A 20,452-nucleotide genomic window follows, 5' to 3' on the forward strand; every position below is an offset into this window, starting at 1 on the left:
TATTACATGGGGTTTTATTTTTATTCTTGCATGTTGTGATTGTCCAGATAGCTAAGTTTGCTGAACAGCGTTAACAATTGAGTAAATTTTCAACTGAACATCTGAAGTTTTAATGCTATTGTGTCTTGGACTGTAATATTGTCATACCCAATTGTTGAAGGGAAACATTTACTCATTTATTTATATCCAGCCTTTATTATTTTCACAAATAACTCAAGGTGGAAAACATATCCAACACATCTTCCTCTTTCTATTTTCCCCACTGCACCAATCCTCTGAGGTGGGTTGGACTGAAAAGGGATGATTGGCCCAACTGGCTTTCATGGCTAAGGCAGGATTTGATTTCTTGCTTTTTAGCCTAGTCAGTGCCTTAACCACTAGACCAAACTGGCTCTGGGCATATTTTAAGCAATTTAACAAGTTTTTATGACAGAAGCCAAGTTGCCTGCAATCACATCTTTTTTCTTCAATATGAAATGTGACTGATTTGTGCTATTACTTGTCTATCATGAGGCATCATTATGAACTGCTGCTACAAGTAAAACAAGATTAAGTTTAGAAGCCAAAATAATAGGAAAATGAATGTTAAAGAAGATCTTCTGGCCTGAAAGTAGAAAAATACAAGAATGAAAGTAGCCAGCATACCATGCTATACTTGATTCTCTACAATTTATTATACACATTTACAATCCACAAATACATACAAAAAATCTGTACACATCACATTACAATACATACTAGCCACCAGTTGCTAGCTAATCAGAACACTCACAGGACCTGATTACAACTGCCTTAGAACAGGCAGAGGACTGTTCTCCTGGGCCTGGGATTTCCCCAATTACGCATTCCAGGACAACACACACTAATACACATGGCCATCCAGAGCCGTGATTCATTCGGAATCAGGAGAATTCTTATTCAGATGCCAAAGCCTGGGGTGTTTCCTGCTTTTCCGTCATTTCTTCATCTTCATGTCTGCTTCAATGGCACAACGACGTCCTCTAGTTCCCCCATCCTATTCAAAATGCAAAGGAAAAGGGAAAACACTGTCGTTACTAGAAGGACTTGTGCAAAGGACAGAGAGGCTTGGCTGCTATCTGTGTTAGCAGGAAAGGCTCAGCACCTAGTCTGACAATGCTACTTTCCTTCCTATAACACAGAGGATTCTTTTCTGGAATGGAATTTTGGGATTTCTGTGTCAGGAGCAAGTGAGGGAAGTATCTGTTGTGAGTTGCTTGGGGATGCTTGGAAATTATACTTGTTATTTTTCTTACATTTGAACAACGTGTGCTCATTTCTGCAAGTGGACAGAAGGGATATTGTCTAACATACCTGATCAACTGCTGCTCTTTACAGAAGATCTCTTCCAGATGCAATACCCTGGCACTATTTTCCCTAGCATCTCCTCATAGCGGCTCTCCATGAATGTAGGGCAATCAGATAGCTTACTTCCATTTGCTGCCCTCTCCATCTGGCTGCCTGTCCTCATGTTTCTCTGTCTTAATAAATAAGTATTAGAAATGATCCTCAACCCTATTCTTTTGGCTGGAGGTTGAACCTGTCAAAATGTATTTTTGGCGTATTGAGAGACAATGATTGCCCTGATTACCCATGAAAGGAACAAACCAACCACTGTATTTTAGTTTTGTGATAGTTATATGTACTATACCGTCTCAGAAATTTGGTTCTCATGAGTCAGACTCTTAGAATTGAAAGGAGGTAGTGAAACCAATGTCTTATTTGGCGCAAAATTCAAATTAAAGTATAACAGAAAGTCAAGGTTTGCTGGAACACATCCAGCAATGATTAGCCCACCATTTCTTTCGCTAACTGTATGATTGTCAAATTACTTTTATTGTTAGGGAGTTTTTTTCTTAATTCAGTCAGAATCCATGTTTAAGTCCATTATATTAAACATAGTGGATTTTAGTTTGGTTTCAGTGTAGCATGTTTTGAAAATCCAAAGCATGGTGGTTAATTAAAAAAAATGTAGGCTTAGGAAAGTATCTAAACCAAGCTACTGTGTGGTTGAAGAACTGCAATGATGGGACAACTCTGAAAGCAAAAACCCTTAATGAAACAAGCATGGGTGGAGAGGAATAAAATTCTTCTCTGTAAAGGGAAGCAAATTAAAGAATATTTACAGGTTTTTCATCTTTAAAATATGTGAGGACTAAATCTATTCAATATATTCTCCTACACAACCAATAAATGTGTATGGTATTTTCTTTTGCATATAAAAAATTAAATATAAATGACTGTAAAAATTATACATGATCTCAGAATGACTTCAAATATCAATGATATAGTCCAACTGTGGCCATGAAAATCTATTGGGTTCTGTTATTGCGTTTAGACTTTGTTATGGTTACGTCACACTGCATTTTTATATAACTTATTTAAAGTTTTTCCAATAACACTATATTCTGAAGTTCTGGAACGTTAAAAAAAAGAAATATAGTTCCACCTAATTATAATTGAAAGATGAGTCAATATGTAAAAATTAGTTCTCAATTATTCAGCTAGGCAAATATAGTTAGAAAACCACGACATGCAATGTAAAGATCATTCAGCAAAACAGGTACATGTATATCATCTACATACATTTCTTTTTTCCAGAGTGGATATAGCAAGGTACAATCCATAAAGCAAGGTTAGCAAAACCTTACAACAATATGCAATGTATATTGGAACAACGAATCCAAGAAAAATATACACAAGTTTCACAAGAAACAATGTTCTAATGGGAAAGCTCAAACAGACAGCACTTACAATTGCTTTGTAGGAACAATTATTAGGCGGAGAAACTGAAACTGAACACGATGACAAACTACAACATAAAGCCTTGGATCTTTTAACAATTTTGATTTTTGGACCACAACTAGGATTCTACTTTCCGTGATTTTTTAAAATAAAACATTTATTTATATAAATTACCTTCATTTTCAAATGAACCATTATAGTCACATTTTATAACATTTAAAAAAATATTATTGCATCATATGATTCTAGTATTTTCTTGCTAAGAATTGAATTAATGAGTTCTCTGTTTTATATTTAATTTGTCAACTGTTCAAAAAGATCAGGGCTACTTTTTTCTGCCATTCTCTTTTTAACAGCAGCCCTACAGAGTAGTTAAGTTAAAATGTAATGGTTTAAAATTATCCAAAGCATTAACTAGGGTTTGAACAGAAATCCTCCTGCTACTTATTCAACTAACACTACACTTATCCTCAATTCTTTAGAACTTTCTGAAAGATATAATTGGCTATCTCTGGAATTCCCTGTCCAGAGAAAATCAGCTCCATCCAACCTTTAACAATATTTCTTTAATCAGATTCTAGTCAAATTATTTATGTTCAAGGAGGATGAATAAGACTGGAATGATTCTATATTTAAATATTTGTACTGATCTTTGCTAAATGTTTTATTGCAGGTTTATTGTACTATTATATCTTTACTGCAGGCAAGTAAAGAAGAACAATGTAAAGTGATGTTCATTTTATTTATTTTCAACAACCCACTTTGCCTTTTCAAAATGCTGAAGACAAGCTTATGAACTACCGTATATAGTACAAAGCTATAAATGTAAGGCACAGCAGGGTCTTCCACCCGAAACTGACAAAAGCCTCTATCACTATTATACAATTAAAATATTTTAAAGCAGAACTGAATGTTTCTTAGATTTCAGTTAACAAAAGATCTAGAATCTTCCTATGATTTTAGGAAGGTCTCTATCATGTATTCAATGTTCCCAATTTTATTGTAATTGTTAAGTACTTACAAAGAGAGAAAGAAGGAATGCTGGGGAGCCCATAGGGCCATTGTCCTATTAAAAAACAAACAAAAGAGGTAAATGGATCTGACAAGAATGAATACAAAATACCTAAGCTCCTAATTGTAATGATATATTTTACATTCAGAGCCAGGAATCTCCCAATTCATACCATACTATTAGGCAGGAACATCTTAACAATTTTAAATATCAAAACACCAGGATTTTTGTGGTTTCAAAAGCTGCTTTAAATCCTCCCATGCCTGTGATAATATGAAAAGTCAATATGAATCAGTTCTTATTGGTCCTACCTTCTCCGAAGCATCTTGTTTCCGAGTAGAATCCCGTCCACGGAGACTTTTTGCACTGATCCCAGACTCATTCGTCTGCATGATCAACTGAGTGGCTAGAAATTGCTAAAAACAAAGACCATTGCACAGTATGCATTAGGATTCAGAATGAATAGAAAGTTTCATTCTTAGCATCCTACCAAGATGGTAAAGAACAGCATCTTATCATCATAACATTGGAAACAATTCGCTTGTTTTTAACCCTATATTCTTCTTGCTTGCTTTGAAATAGTCAGGCATCGGTCTTGTCAAGTGAACCTATTCCTTTCTATTCTATGCCAGGGAGATATTAACACTACCAGAAGAAGCAGGCCACTCTCCTAAAAACATTAATATCTTCCATGTCAAATCAGAACGTTGTTCAACGAAGACATTAACATTGTGCCTTTACCTGAATCTGCTCTAAGACATCTCGCTGCATTTCCACAGCCATGTGATAAACATCATGATCAGAGCTATTGTACATGACAGCATTCTGGAACATCAGCATAATATCTCGTTGGAACTCTGCTGTGGTTCTGATCAATCCATTCTCAATATTTTTCTTAATTGTTGACAAATCCATTGGCCTGCAAAAGAATCAAGCTTAAAATTAAATGCATTAAACATAAAGGACATTATGAGTAGGCTCCAAGCATCAGAGTATCGCTTATAAAATTAATTGTGCTCTCGTGTTTTTCTCTGCTATTTTATTAGACTGAGTGGGCCCCAGGCCAGAATATAAAAGCAGTAGCAGACTAAGGACAAGAGCTGATAGGTGACTCAATATCAATATAAAGCAAATACTAACCTCTGTACAATACTATGGTAGCCTGGAGCAATATCATCAGTCACGGGCTGTAAGAAGACATTGGCATACCTGTTCAAAGAAGACATATTAGTCCTAAGAAATATTAGTCCTAAAATAGACATATTAATCCTAAGGCAATAAATGTAATTCCCACTTTGTATTTCACCTTTATTATCTTTACAAATAACTCAAGAAGGCAAATATAACCAGCACACCTTCCTCCTATTTTCCCCACAAAAGCAACCCAGTGAAGTGAGCTGGGTAGAGTGTGTGACTGGCCCAAGGTCACCCAGCTGGCTTTCATGGCCACTTGAAGAAGCTCGGATACCTTTTCTAACTACCCATTTATTTGCTCAATATAGTATAACAGGAAGAAAAATTGCAGCCTGAAAGTCTGTGACGTGAATTCCAGAAAAAACAAAGTGCGTATTTGCACCAGGTGATACAATACAGTCCGGCAAAGCTGTAATATATAGTAGCAAGCATGCAAAAAGCAAGTAAATGCAGCTCCAAGAAAAAAGGTGCTAACCTCTGATCACCAAATATGCACTGCTTTGAAAGCTTCTGCCAAAATTAATTCATTTCACGCATTTTCTAACGCAGCTCTATGTGCCTGATAAGGACTTTTTAGTAAAGCAGTTGTTAAAGTAAAAAATGGACTTCAGAGGCTACCAGACTATGTGCTAAAAAGGCTCCTATGGGTAAGTGTAGACTGTAAAGTTTTTTTAAAAAAATTTTTAAATACAGAAATAAACTTAAATTCTCTCTACATAAAACATTTGATAACAATTGCAAATTATTTTTTCAATAATAAAATAAATTATCTTCCTATATATAAAATATTTGATAACAGTTGCAAATGGCAAGCATGCAATTAAGAGGTTCTTTCCACCCCATCATCCTGCACAATGTAAGCTTTCTTTCAAGATGATGCTTGTTGTGACACACAAATTCCTATTTCTATTTTCCAGGAGAACCGAGGCAAGTCCCAAGGTTGCTGATTTACCTGTGATTAGCAGCTGCTCTCCAAACCAGCATAATAGCCTTCTTCCAGATTTTTTGTGCCTGAATGGCCTCCTGATCCTCACTGCAAACAGAGCTAGAGCAAGACAGGAAAAGCCATTCTTCAGGAAAGGATACAGTACAAGTACTTTACTTCCTGAAGTAAAGCGTATAAAAGAAGGATCTCGTAATGAACTCTGACCCTCCATGGGGATCCCCATCTCTTTTACATTTTCCTGCCAAAAAAGGATGGCTGCTCTCCTCTAAGATGGAGTCTAACCATGAGGCTCCATCAGAAATCAACAACTCATTAGACAATGTTCTAAATTAGACAGGTTGCAATACACACTACAGACTATGGTACAAAGGGACAAAGCTATATCTAGCCTTCAACCAGCTGGAGTTTGCTCTGGAGTATCTACTGAGTAGCTGGAAATCGACCAATACTCACAACTGTGAGGAGGCAGGGCTGCTGGGGATGGAATCAGCCAGCGTGTGAGACTGCAAAGGTGCATTATGGATACTGAAGCCATCATCACTCTCACTCACAGGGGGCTCATTGTCCATTTCTGAGAGATATCCCTCACCCTGATCTTCCTCTTTGGGCTCCTCCAAACTGGCAGCCTCGCTGGCACCATCCTCCTCATCCTCTTCACCCTGAGCATCCCGAAATACAGGATTAAAAGTCTAGCAAGTCAGCCCAGCCAAGACGCAGCTGCCAACAATAGCACTTGCACCAGCCTCCAATGATGATGGTTGCAGGGAAAGCAAAAGCTACATGCAGAAACACCCTCGGGTATGGCAGAACATGCTCAGGGAGAGGCCCGTGCCAATAGCTTCCCCATCTAATCTGTACTTCCTGATTAGATGTTCAGATGAAGCTCTGTCTCACACATCTGAATATGGACCGAGGGCCTTTTTAAAACCAGGACCTTCTCAGCAGTGGCATCACCGTTAAGCAAAATTCAGCCATTTCTTTAGATTAATAGTAAACAGTACTTTTCCCACAACCCGTTTGCAGCTACTGAGGTTTTGTTTCTCCTTGGTTTTTGTTATGTTATTTTTCATGTTTACATTATTATAGACAGACTGCTGCCTTTTTGTTTTTACTTGTAATTATGCTGCATCTAATACAAATAATTACTCAGGGAGAACTTGGATAAAAAAAAAAGCCAGCACAAAAATAAACTCCGAACATTAGCACAGCTGTAAGTGAACCCCCACCCACCACTGAACTCCCCCATCCACCCTTTCCCATTTGCTTCCAGAAAAGTTAATTGATCACATCTGATTTCTGGGCATCAGGATGCATTGGGATGGGATTCTGCAGTAGGTCTGCCTTTCTTTGCCTATAGATCAGCTGCAAAACAAAGAATGGCTGCTTTCATCGGGCACATATGCAAAGAGTAAATAAAATACCTTCAGCTGGTTTTCGAAAAGAGCTTGAGCTTCATTTTTCATTGATTCTGAGAAGAAAACAGTAACAGGTGAAATGCTAATAATTTTAAAGGACATTCTCCATCAGATCCACGTAGGTTGCCCTTCCTGCTTCCCAGACTATCCAGTGCCGTTTACCTGACAGCTCGTATTTGTGGTGGACATCTGCCTGTGAGGAATCCTCGCTTGCACTTGGAGCATGTGGAGAGGAAGTCTCCTCATCAGGGGGAAGCTAGAAAGAAAAGTATTTTTGTTGTGTAGGAGAACCAAAGCAGGCAGGGAGGCTGAAGTACCCAAACCCCAACTGGACAGCCGCATGTATGCACATGCACACAGGGGGCTCCTTGAAGACCTAACCAATGACCAGAGCTCTGGGTGGGGTGTAATCTCACAACGGGAAGAATGGTAGTATATGATATTGAGAAGCAGCAAGGGACATTTCTAGACTGGACAGGGATGGACCACGTTTCTCAACAAGAGAAGACAGCTCAGTACAATTTTAAAAATACTGAACCTGGGACATTGTTCCTAGATACTTCTGGTTAACAAACAATAATACATTATGTAAAATAATAAATGATCACAAATGTTGTATATATATTGGGTTTAACATTCAAGACTGAATGTTAATGTCTTGGCACCAGAACAACACAGTGCCAAATTTAGCCAAGATCTTAAATGGAACCAAACCCAATACATGAGCTACGCTTTCCATTTCTTACTTACAAATTATAAAATTACCCATAGCTTCTTTCATCGATTTACCTCTGCTTTCACACTGCCACGATCCATGTCATCTTTTGTTGATTCTACATCCATATCAGAGCCTGTCAAACCAACCACTGTTGTCTCTTCATCTTCAGATATATGGCCCCTCAATTCAGAAGCTTCACTTGTTCTAGCTGCTAGTACAGCAGCTTCTTCGGAGCCCAAACGTACCTGCCCTTGTTCAGCAGGCTCAGTTTTTATATCTGCTCCCAAATCTCCAAGGCTCATCAGATCTCGGATCCCTTTTGCTTCCAATTCCTCAGAGTCTGGTCTTTCTTGCTTTATTGTTACTGTCATTTGGGGCATCTGGCTCTGCTTCTCGTGCTCCTGTTGGATTGGATGCTCCCGCTGGAGGGGGTGCTCCCAAGGACTAGTCAGAGACTGAGGATCCTCAATTTCTTCACAGAAAGACAAGGCAGCTTCTACCGCTGCTACATCCAAGACTTCAGGATGATCATCCACCTTTCCAAACAAGAACATAAGCAGAAATAGATCATTCGTACAATAGTGAGATAACCGGGAATACAGGGGTGATATTCCAACTGTTCTACATGCCAGAATTCAGTGATAGTATGGATGGAAACATTTTTGTCGCTTTCCTATAAATCAGGCATACTATTATAGATGGATAACTATGTACACCAGTGGCTTTTGGATTGTGAAAGTTTATCACAGCTTCTTTTTAAAGGAAATTATTTCCATTTTTAGCTGTAATTACTAAATCTGTGGGCCTCTATTCTTCACCAAAGAAACTAATATATTTTGAGCTGAAACTATCTATTGAGATAGTTAAAACAAGGAGGGAAAGTAAACCAGGCAAATGCCTTTTTGATGAAAGAAATTTTGACTCTTGTTAGAAACTATGACTAAAAGCTCAGGCCTCTGGATAATTACCTTGTCCTCAATGATAGCTATGATGTCCCCAACAGTTTCAAAATCAAGTTCTTCCCCAGTGTAGGAAGGCTCTTCCCCTGTGTAGGAAACTGCAATATCCATCTTCTCAGCCAGATCCAGGTCTTCTTTGCTATCCATGTGGTCTTTGGAAGTCCCTACAGCACCAGGTGCCCCAGAGCCTAGGCAGTCTTTCTTGATGGAATCAATGATCATGGAAATTTCACTGCTATCCATTGATACTGTCACAGTGTGAGGATCAGGTACTGCCTCCATGGAAACACAGGTGTTGGGCTGATTCACTGGACAAGAGTGACAAGTCAAGTGAAAGCCTGGCAGCTGCAGCAACCAGCATTGTGGGTCAGATCAAGGCATCAAAAAAGCATTCTACAGCCCTGCACAAAGGCACATGCCGGCTGGTACCACTTTCTCTCCCCTCCCCCACCAAGTTCTGAAATCAAAAGAGCTATTTCTTAGCATCAAAGCCTAGTTCTAGTCCCACTGCAGTACACTTTTACCAAAACCCTTTTTTTCACCTGCTCTGACAGAAACTCACGAGAACTTTTTCTTAACAGCCTTGAGACAATCATTGGTTCTATAATTAGCATGATGCTGTTGGAAGTCCAGCCATCTATCACTCTGCTATTAAATTTAGATGCCCACAGCCCACATTCATATAGCCCTTCCTCTAAATCAAGGGAAACAGTCTTCTGTTAGGTACTGAGTGGCATATGAGTGCAAGGACGCACCTGTCGCTACACTTTCTGGAGTTGCAGCAGATGGCACAGCAGGTGGCGCTTGTAGCGTGGGCACCATGACTATGGTGGCCTGAGACACGGACTCTATAGGGGGAGGCAGGAGTTTGGCTGGAGGTTCACTGGCAACAGCAGAAAAGGAAGCAAGCGATGTGGTGAATTGTGCCGGACCAGCTTCTAAAAGGCGGGAAAGAGTAGGAGCACCTAACGAAGTAGGAAGACAGGAAAGGCACATTAGGCCACAAGCAACAGCTATAGAAGACTACAAAGCAAGCAATTCCTGTACTTATCCCACAATAGTTCATGCCACAACAGTAACATACAACACCTTTTACGAAATGGCTACAGGCAGCTTTGCTGGAAGTCACCTATTAGAATCCCAAAACATACGCAAACAAGGACATAGCATGCTTTCAAGTAGGCGTTAATACAATTTATATATCACTGGAAAAATGCAATCCATGTTTTGCACCAAAGGGCTCTACTTCATTTTTGTACATCAAATTATTTAAAAAAAGTATTTAATTTATAAAGGTATGCAGATTTTACACACACTCTCTCTCTCCCCTTCTCTCTTTCTGATACTTGGGAAAGCAAATTCTACATCATGCTGAAAATATTCAAATCTACAGAGCAAGTAACAGCAGAAGGATCAAATATTACGTAACATTCATAAAGCCTTGATTAAAAATACTACACTTCATACAATTATCATGTCTTCCAAGAACCTAACCTTTGCAGTGTTACATTCACAGGTTTTAAACGGTGGAAAAAACTGTGAAACCACGTGTCTTACCTGAAGCAGCAGGGGTCGCAGGAACAGTGGTAGAAGCTGACTGCATTTCCCCACCATGTAATACTGGAAGAACCCCTCCCACTTCCAGGAGGAGACCAGAGCTACTCGGATGACCAGCAACAACAGACAGCTCACCCTCTGCCACCTGTCAAAACACATCATATTCTAAAGAGCAACACAAAGAAGATTTAACTTTCTGTAAGTAACAAAGTCTCGCCCAGAAGCAATAGGTTGCACCACAACAAACCTTTCTAAGACTGAAGCTTTCTTGCCTTTATAGGAATAAAGAAATGTAAATGATTTTGTTGCAGTGTTGCAAAGTTCACCAAGGAGAAAGAGGGGAAATTAAAAAATGCAATATCTATCCCTATCTAAACAATGTTTCTATGTTGGATTGGATTTAAATAGTTCTTTAGAGTGAACATCAGAACAAAGGAATCTTAAATTCTGGTGTTAAATTCAGAGAGACTGCACTAAGTCTCCATTTGCCTGGCCTTCTAACCTAAATTGAACATTTAATGTAGAATACTAGAGTGGCTCCTGCCCCTACCTAGCATACCAGATTATGCCATTCAAAAGTTCTTTCTGTAATCAGCTAACAAAACAATACAGCCATGATTTGTTAGTTACTACATTTCTGATAGAATCCTGTATCTGAATGATAACCAGCAATGGCTATTTAGTAACTGCTTTAACTGGGAGGATAGGAACCAGAATACACTGGAGGATGCATTCCTTGCTTACCAATAAACTAGAAAAATGTGTCATGAAAATAGGCTCTAAATAGACTTACATTGAATTCAAATTTTTGATAAAATACCAGGCAACAAAAGGGAAGAAAACTGAGAACATCTTTTTTGGAAACCAGAGGGAGAACCTTTGCAATATTTTTAGGATGACAACAAAGAACAAGTTTAGTCAAAACACACACACACACAAAGGGATGAATTAACCATGGTGTAAACAAACACTAGATATATATTACCTTTGTAAAAGTACAGTGCATCAATACAAAGGATCAACACCCTCACCCAGTGGAACTTCCCTAACATGGCTCATTATACGTCTTTTTCTTGCATAATCTCCCACCTTAATAGAAGTTGCTGTTACAGCTATGCTATGACTGCCTGTATGTATGTATGTATGTATGTATGTATGTCTAACTGTCCATCCCATGGATTTGTGATTCAGTTTCATAAAAACAAGAGAAAATACAGGTTTTTTGAGCTCCATGAATGTTTCCACATTTAAGGATGTGTTCTATGTATATTAAGCCATCCAATCTAATGCAAACTTTAAGCTGTAAAAATGAAGTAAGGTTTCAAGTAATTAGTACACTTCACATTTGCCCTATAATAGTTCAAGAGACATCACTTTATGGAATCTATAAACTAGTAAAATTCTGTATGTAACATATAACTATAAAATGTTGCATCGTAGGGCAACAATTTTTCAACCGCGATATCTCAAATGAACTAAATTACAGAATGTGCCCAAAATCCGTAATTCAGGACTCCCATGGGATTGAATCTGGCAAATTTCATAAAATATTTTATGACATAATACAAACTATAAAAATGTTATGAGTGTGTATTGTGTTATAAAATATTTCATCGTCAACTGTGGTCAAACTCCTGATTCTTGATTGTGCTATATACAGTTCAGTGTGGCCTATTTTCATTTCTGAATATCTCCCTGAATTTTTAAGAACTTTTTCAGTGAAGGCAGTACATTAGAAGCTCTGCCGTTGTTCAAGGCACTGAGGAATCTGATGAAGAAATATCCCTGAAACCATGGCCTACTGGGTCATGGGTTTTCAAGTCACACATAGCACAGCGAAATTTTCTTTCACTCTATGCATTTTGGTTAGTCCTGTCATCTCTTTCATAGTTTTAATATTTGCAGAATTCATTTAAGATATGTTTATTCTACCTAGATTGAATACCTTTATAACATACAGGAAGTCATGAACATTCATTCAGCAACTATTTGAAGTTATAATGGTGCTGAACGAATGGTTGTGACCAGTTCCAATCATCCCAGGACCTATGCAGTCAAGTGATTGCTATGTAGGCGCTTGGCAACTGGTTTGCACTTACGAATGGTTGCAGTACCCCATGATCATGTAATTGTCATTGGCAACCTTTCTTCCTGGTTTCCCCCGAAAGTGAATGAGGAAGCCAGCAGGGAAAGTCACTGGGATAAGTCTTCCATACGCATGTTTGTGCCATGCTGGCCACTCATCATCCCCACGTACATTCCCTGAGCATCAACACACTTCCCACACTACTTGCACACCCCACCATTCTCCCTGAATCATGAAACACCCCGCCCTCCATGGACCACACTGTACCCTCCCCACAACAGTAGCCACTTACCTGCCTGCCAGCCTGCTTGTGAGCTGCCTGGGACTTAACTTCCTGCTGGCTTCCCCTCTAACTTGCTTGTGGGAAGTCAGCAGGAATTTGCCTCTCCTAACAACTGTGGAATTTGGTTAACAATGGCAATAAGTATAGCAGGGATAACTGTTGCTAAGTGATATGGTCATGTTATATAATTTCATCGCTTAGTGATGGACATTTCAGGCACAATTGCTGTCCTACGTCAAGAGAACTATCTGCACTGGTAGTCCTCAACGTAGGACTGGCTGCCTAATGACCATTTGAACTTAAAACAAAAGTACTTATGATCCATCCTCAAAATTGACTGCCACACACTCCGTGGTCATGTGATCACATTTCTGGCACTTGGCAACTGGCTTACATCCATGACGGGTTGCAGCATCCCATGGTTACGTGACCACAATTTGTGATGCTCTTGGCCAGGTTCTGGAGGGTTTTGTCAGTTTTTTAAAAGAATGGATTCACTTAACAATCATCACTTACTTCACAACCATAGTGACTCACTTCACAACTGTTAAAAAAATGGTCATAAAATCAAGTCCAGTCACCTGGTGCCGCAACTTACAACTGAAATTTTGGGCCCCATTATAATCATAACTGAAAGACTATAACTAAAAATAACTGACCCAGAAACATTACTCAAGTAATGACTGAAGCATAACCATTATTCATAAATACTAACCTTACTAAAAGAAAAAAAAGTAGGAACAAGAGTATTCCCCAAATCTGATATTTTGGAATTGGAATTTATAACTAACTACAACTAAAGCCGATATTGTCTGTGAATTCTGATGCGAATATGCCCTGATCATGCCAGACTATAGAAGGCTGATGATCAGATTAAGAGTTTTCTCCAATTTACTGTCCACATGTGCCAAAGTACAGTAGGTTGAGGAATACATGGGATCAGAATTTTTATTGTTAAGCTTTGCTAAAGTGAGGCATCACACGGTTACACCTAATTTTGCCACCTTTTTGCCAGGGTTGTTAAGCATGCTTCAATGCACCATGGAAAAAGTACTATGTTGATGCCGTGCATCACTTTCACTCCTAAAATCTATCCGAAATATTCCATTGGAAAAGCTTTGTGCCCTTTCTGGTGAAAGTCAGTCACAGAGATTCCCCCAGATTTTTAAACATGTAAGGAGGGGACTCCATACCAGCCTGGGGCTTGTGGGCAGGAGGCTGCCTTTCTTCAGCAGCTCTGAAAGCAGAGGAGAAGGAGGCGGAGTCGCTTTCTGTCCTAGCATCTTTTTCTGGGTTGAATCATCTGTGACTGGGGTCAAGGGGGCATCCAGGGAGGTGGAGCCCATAGGGGTGTCAGGGATCCCAATGAAGGAGGCAACTGGGGTGCTGGGCAATGTCCCTGGAGTTACCTGAGGAAGAGAAAAACCACACTGTTCAAAGCCACATCCTTACCATCTTGACATGTCCCTGTGACTCCTCCCAACAGGGCCAATGATACAGCCTATCCCAAGCAGTTCCTCCATCACACTAGCTTCCCTTGTAATTCATGTATCTCCACCTGCTTTTCCCTGTATTAGGACTGTCACCAAAATGTGCCTGTAAAGCAGGAAGTCTGTGAGAGCTGCGGAAAGCTCTGTACAGCCTAATGGCTTCGTGTTCCTGCCAGATCTTACCCCTGGACTTGTCTCTTCCACACTGGGTTGAGACAAATCTCCCAGAGCATACTCTGCTCCTGGTGATGTTGACCCTGCTGGAGAACGGACCATCATTCCCGGCATTCTTCTTGATGGATTTTTAATTGCTTGACGAGCTAGAGAAACAAAGGCAGAAAATTACATTCTAGTTCACACTATTCAGATTAACGAAGAAGAATTCTCAACACAAAATGGGGCCAATTTTTCCACTCCCAATGGGTATCCTCCTGAATTGAAATTCTTTCAATTCCATCCCACATGCTATTCATAAATACGGAACCGGAAAAATGATCATTACTAGTTCTCTGATAATTTCTTGCTTATGACCATATTGGACAGGTATTCTTTTCATTTCTTCTATGCTATTTTTTTGGTACAGGATCATTATGGCAATCCATTGTGCCTTAGAATCCAAAAGTCTAGTCTTAAAAATAGCATTGTAAAGAGAAGTCTATGAAATGCTCAGCCTTTCCACAAGAAATTTGAAGAGGAAATAGGGATGACCAAATAATTGTATAGGTCTTACTTTTTAAAACTGCATTTTACAACTTTTAATGTCTGTCTAAGGAAGTTTAATTCTGAGGACCTTGGTTCAGCTAAAAATCCAAAATTCCAACTAACCTTGATAAGCAGCATCAGTAGCTTTTCTCTTCACTTCAGCCTCCTCTTCTTCTATTCTTTTTTTCCTGAAAAAAATGCAGATCACACAAAGTTATGGAAGCAAAACAGGATACTTCCCACTCACTTAACAACAGTAGTCCTCACTTAACAACAGTAATTGAGAACAGAATTTCTGTCACAAGCAACTTGGCAGCAAAGCACAACGTCAAGTGACAGTGCTGTTTAGTAAGAATACTTCTGATTGCTGTCATTAAGTGAATCCCACATGGATGCCATTTGTGACCTCCTGCCAGCTTTCCCAGTGATTTTTCTTTTCAGAAATCGGCCGTGACAGTCATAAATGGCAATGTGACCGGATGCTGCAATGTCATAATTGTGAGACAATTGCTAAGCACCTAGATCATGACCACATGACTGTGGGGATACCATGAGACTTGCAATTAGAAGAACCAGTCAGAAGTATCACTCATTCAGCACCAAATGAATGGTCATTAACAAGGACTACCTGTATATAAGACAAGCATGGGATAAAAACAGTGAGAAACTCATTTTTTTTCATCCTTGAAAACAATTTTTAACCAAAACTTAAAAGATGTCAGGTACAGGTAACAGAACTTATAAGCAGTTCATCAAAATTCTACTACAAAGAACAGGTAGGCTGGCAAGGCATGACATGAATACAACGATATGCATATGAATACATTGCTTATCTCAGCAATTTTTATGTATACTTAAATAAACCTCATTTCTGAGGTTCATTTAAGAGTTCGCCTGATCCCAAGGATTCAAGACATGGAGTTTGAGAGTGAAAAAGTTGGGGAAGAGTGTGACAGAACAAGGAAATACGATAACCCACACAATAATGTCATTGTAAATTTCCTCCAGCCTGTGATCCATATGTCCTGCCTGGATCAGTTCTGCATCTCTCTTCAGCTGCCTGTAAAGAAAACACAGGGTGTACAATTAATTCCATTCATTAAATTATTAGCAGAAAACAAGGGTATCATTGACATCTAAAAAAATCTGAGACCTACCTGTACTTTTCCTGTGTCTCCTTAATCAACTTCTTAAGCTCTTCCACTCTTTCTGCTGTCAGTTTTCTTACAATAACATCTTCTACAGTTTCTACAACTTCTCCTTTCTCACCACGCTTTCTTCTACACACACAAAAATGGAAGGGGAGGGAAGAAGACTCTAGGGACCAGTAACAAAAATCTGACCCCTGCAGATGAAGCACCTTGCATTCACGTACATCCAACCTTTCTGTACCTCCTCATCCCAATTACTTATTACTTACTGCTTTTGATCTTTTGTAATGCATTACAAAATCTATTGTAAAGCTTAAGAATATACTAAAGTAATCTCAGTAAAGTACCTATTGGGGTGGAAGTTTGTGATCCCTTCAGAATTAGCTTTCCTGCAATACTGTATATACAACTAGCTTGATATCTGTGCTTCGCTATGAAACTATGTGGTCGGGCTTTGTTTTTGGTTTGGAAAATAAGGGGAAAAATTCTGCCTCTTCCTACCAGCACCTGTATTCATCTGGCTAGTGTCCTGTCAGTGTGAGAGAGTTGAGGGCTGTTTGGAAACTGAAAGAGTATTTGCTGTGTGAGCAAGAGACAGCAAGGAGCCTGGCATGTCTTCGCTCAAATGTTCTATATTAAAGCTGCTTGGTGCTGTGAAACTAAAACTGAAACTCCTCTCCTCTGCTTATGTTTTGCATTTGGAACAGATTTTAACAGATCTTTAACAGATAATCAGAGTTGGAAGGGACCTTGTAGGTCATCTAGTCCAATCCCCTGCCCAAGTGGGAGACCCTACACCATTTCTGACAAATGACAGTCCAATCTCTTCTGGGAAGGGGCAGTAGAACTCCTTAGCATCAGAGCGTGTTAATAACATAGGCAATACTAATGCTCTGATGTTCATTTCGAAAAATCCTTTCTTAGTGACCTAGAAACCAAGAGGAACATATGTGCCAAATTTCAAGTTCATAGGCTTTACGGTTCTGGAGATTTTGTGATGATGCCCGAGTGATATTTGGCTTTTATATATATATATATATATATTTAATGAGAGCTTCACATCTATTTTAATTAGATTCTGGTTAAACGAACATCACACAATATAGTATATTTTGCTGTATTTTTATTGAAAACTATTGGAAAAAGTATGAGAAAAAAATATTCTGAAAAGTAAGATCAATAATGAAATAAAAAGCAGAATGCATTCCTGAGTTGGGATCATTTACTCTGTTCTTACTTTTAGCCACTAAATCTGCAAAGTAAATGGGAAGCTGGGATTCAAGTGATTTGCATACCAGCAATGTCTTCTATTTGAATGTGCCCAAACTATCATAGTTGTAGTAATCCTGAATAATCAGTGTCTGATAGCAGAGTTTCAACTGCTTTGGTAAACTCTTGTGCTGTCATGCTCTTCAGTTCAAAGGCTGAATAACATGTTAGTAGTAGAGATGAACCAGCTTCAAAAATAATTTAGAAGTGCTTTGTAGCCAACATTTTCCAGGCTTCCATGGAAGCCTGCCAGGAGTCAGGCTACTTTAACAAATAACAAGGACATACTGTGTTCAACTTCTAATCTTCCCCTGATAAGAAATGGTTCAGTCTTTAAACTCACTTTGGAGTCTCTGTTGTCTCCAGGAGCTCAGAATATTGCGATGCACAGTGCTAGAAAAAAGTACATATATACATTTTTTATAAATCAGTCACTATAAACAACACTAAAAATAATATTTCATCAATGTGTAGTATATAACACATTTTCCACATTGTAAAGATATTTTCTAACAGTTGTGGAACAGGACTTTCCTAATAAACTATATGGAACTTTCTGTTTGTAGCAACCAGGCAGAGATGCTGACTGAAGCACTGGCACCATTAGAGCTATCTCCAGAGACCCTCTAAAATAGTGCTAATGATAATTAATGCAATGTCAAGCCCCCCTCCTTTTTTTTTTTTTTTGCAATGTGAATGTGCTGTGGAGCAAAACTCCAAACAATTTAATCTGTGACCTTTATTTCCTAGATGTTCACAATAAGTCTCTTGAGCAGATATTCCCCAATAGTAAAACAAAAAGCCATTATTAGGCACAAATGTAGCATTTAAGTTTCTTACCTTCTGAGAAAACCAATCTGGTGGACGGCCTGGTTCTGCAAAGGGTTTAATAGCTCGGCTGACAGATACCCTACATAAATAAGATGGAATCAAGATTTTCTTTCTCTGTATATCAGAGATGATGCAATGTTTACTAGAGTGGGGAAAATACTAAAAAAATACTATAAAATATACTGGTTTGTATTCCATTCATTGAGATCTAGGGTCAAAATATCTATTCATATCTGAAACTCATTAGATGGCATTGGTCAATTATACCCAGCGCTGATCTATACTGATTTATCTCAGCGTTGATACCTGGATAATTAGAGCAGAAAAACACTTATGAGCAATTTGATTCTTTAGGAATAAAAAGGGCTGCAAATGTAACCATCATTTCCTACTGCTTTTTTCTATTACATGAGTCCAAATTGAATAAAAATACACTATATTGTTTTCAAATGTAAACTACATGAATTTTAATTAATTCCTCTTCAGATTTGTGTCTCATTCCAAAAGTAGAAATCCACTATGACTAAGATAAGAGTGTCAAATTGTACAATCTCTAGCGCGTTTCAACAGTCAATCCAAAAACTATGGTTATGCTCCTTCCCCACCATGACTTCAATCTGTGCTTCTGAATGTAATCAGAAGTGCTTAATCACTTTTCAACTAAATTTTGAGGCTGGAAAGTAATACATAATCTGTTGATTTGGCTATTTGCACTAATTAATAATCTCACTGTTCATTGCCAGTTGAATGAAATTATTTATTCCAGGTAGTCCTGATTTACAGCTATTCGTTTAGTGACTACTCAAAGTCACAACAGCACTGAAAAAAATGATCTATGACCACTTTTCACACTTATAACCCATGATCTTGTGATCAAAATTCAGGCACATCAACTGTTCTGGGGCAATGCAATCTCCATCTGTAATCTTTCCATTCTGTTTGGGACAAAGTCAATGGGAGAATCTAGATTAAGTGATTATTAAGTATTCACCTAATGACTGCATGATTCACTTAATAACTGGAGTATTCCCAGATTTAACAACTGCGGTAAAAGGGTTACAAAATGGGGCACAATTAATTTAGCAGCTGCCTTACTTAACATAAATTTTGGGCTCAATTGTGATCTTAAGTCAAAGATTACCTATACTCTCAAATGTTAAGATCACTGATGGCTTTTGTCCTTATTTGGTATTTAGAACAATAACGTTCACAAATCGCTGTCCAATTTTGCACCATTGAAGAACATACCCTACATGCTATTCTAAACCAAATACATCTTGGCAGCAAATGTTCCAGCCCATTTAACAGTATTTCTCTCACCAGTTCTGGTCTCCACTACGCATAACAGAAGAAGCCAGGCACAGCTTCTCTCGAATAGACCAGGGTTCTGTGGGCCCGACATTCATCAACTTGTGTTCTAACGGGAAAAAAATCATATTATTGCTGTAGGATGAGGTATGAGTATGAGGCAAATTCCACATTCCTGATCTACCTAGGAGCGGGATGGAACAGATGCAATTATCTGGAAAACTCTGGCAATCGGAGAAGGAAACAGTATTGGGTACGTTCAACACATTTATAAAAAATAATAATAAAGGCGAAACTACATTTTTTAAAAGGCACTTTTTCTCAAGCAAATGGTTCCTAGAAGGCAAAAGGTGGCAAAAGGCAAACTCCCCCAGTCAATAAAATGCGTGCAACTAAATACAAAATAAAAAAATATATATTCAAAAAAATATAAAATAAAAAAATTATATTAAAAAAAAATGCGTGCAACTGACAAGATATACAGGATGAAGCTTGGCTATATAGAGCTGCGTCAGATGACCCGCTGCTTCTCAGATATGTAAAGCAACGGGCATCCCTGATACTTTTGCCCTTAGCACGAAAAAAGATCGCTACTTACTACCCGCTCCGGCCGCCATTTTCGCCAAAGAACAGCCGATTGCGAAGCTCGCCGCACATCGCGTCCCAAAACGTGAGGTCGGGCCTCTCGACTCAGAGCGGTAGGCCGTCCGTTCTTTTCTATTCCTATTGGTTGATTGAAGAACGGGGGTGGGGGGGGAATGGTGGCCG

At 38.8% G+C, this 20,452-nt stretch overlaps 1 protein-coding gene across 7 annotated transcripts; it reads right to left on the minus strand.

The window, feature by feature from the left end:
- BRD8 (bromodomain containing 8) lies at positions 1–20,418 on the minus strand. Of its 7 annotated transcripts, none has more exons than XM_026673352.2 (22): positions 20,283–20,418; positions 19,697–19,793; positions 18,386–18,455; positions 17,889–17,938; positions 16,283–16,405; positions 16,105–16,185; positions 15,249–15,313; positions 14,607–14,743; positions 14,127–14,342; positions 10,565–10,709; positions 9,763–9,972; positions 9,017–9,315; positions 8,120–8,584; positions 7,493–7,586; positions 7,337–7,383; positions 6,369–6,574; positions 5,922–6,014; positions 4,916–4,984; positions 4,517–4,694; positions 4,087–4,191; positions 3,785–3,829; positions 1–1,015 (listed from the first exon to the last, which is right to left on the minus strand). In XM_026673352.2, exons 1-22 carry the CDS (start codon positions 20,299–20,301, stop codon positions 956–958), a joined length of 2,874 nt encoding a protein of 957 aa, XP_026529137.1. In that variant the 5' UTR covers positions 20,302–20,418; the 3' UTR covers positions 1–955. The 7 variants fall into 7 exon arrangements, with proteins under 7 accessions (XP_026529137.1, XP_087811162.1, XP_087811163.1 ...); XM_087955036.1 differs by having other exon boundaries at positions 8,294–8,584; positions 20,283–20,412; XM_087955037.1 differs by lacking the exon at positions 14,127–14,342 and having other exon boundaries at positions 20,283–20,412.
- Between the last annotated feature and the right edge of the window lie 34 nt (positions 20,419–20,452).

This window comes from Notechis scutatus, chromosome 2 (genome assembly GCF_049901735.1).
Source record: "Notechis scutatus isolate UNSWTSFEM ecotype Mainland chromosome 2, rNotScu1.2, whole genome shotgun sequence".
In the NCBI taxonomy this organism is placed as follows: Eukaryota; Metazoa; Chordata; class Lepidosauria; order Squamata; family Elapidae; genus Notechis; species Notechis scutatus.

What these genes read in the sequence shown, in the direction of transcription:
- BRD8 (XM_026673352.2), bottom strand. An exon ending in TACTGATGCTGCTTATCAAG is followed by an intron (nt 14,744 to 15,248) that starts GTTAGTTGGAAT and finishes TTGTTTCTCTAG; the next exon opens with CTCGTCAAGCAATTAAAAAT. An exon ending in GTGGCAGTGTGAAAGCAGAG is followed by an intron (nt 7,587 to 8,119) that starts GTAAATCGATGA and finishes TTTTCTTTCTAG; the next exon opens with CTTCCCCCTGATGAGGAGAC.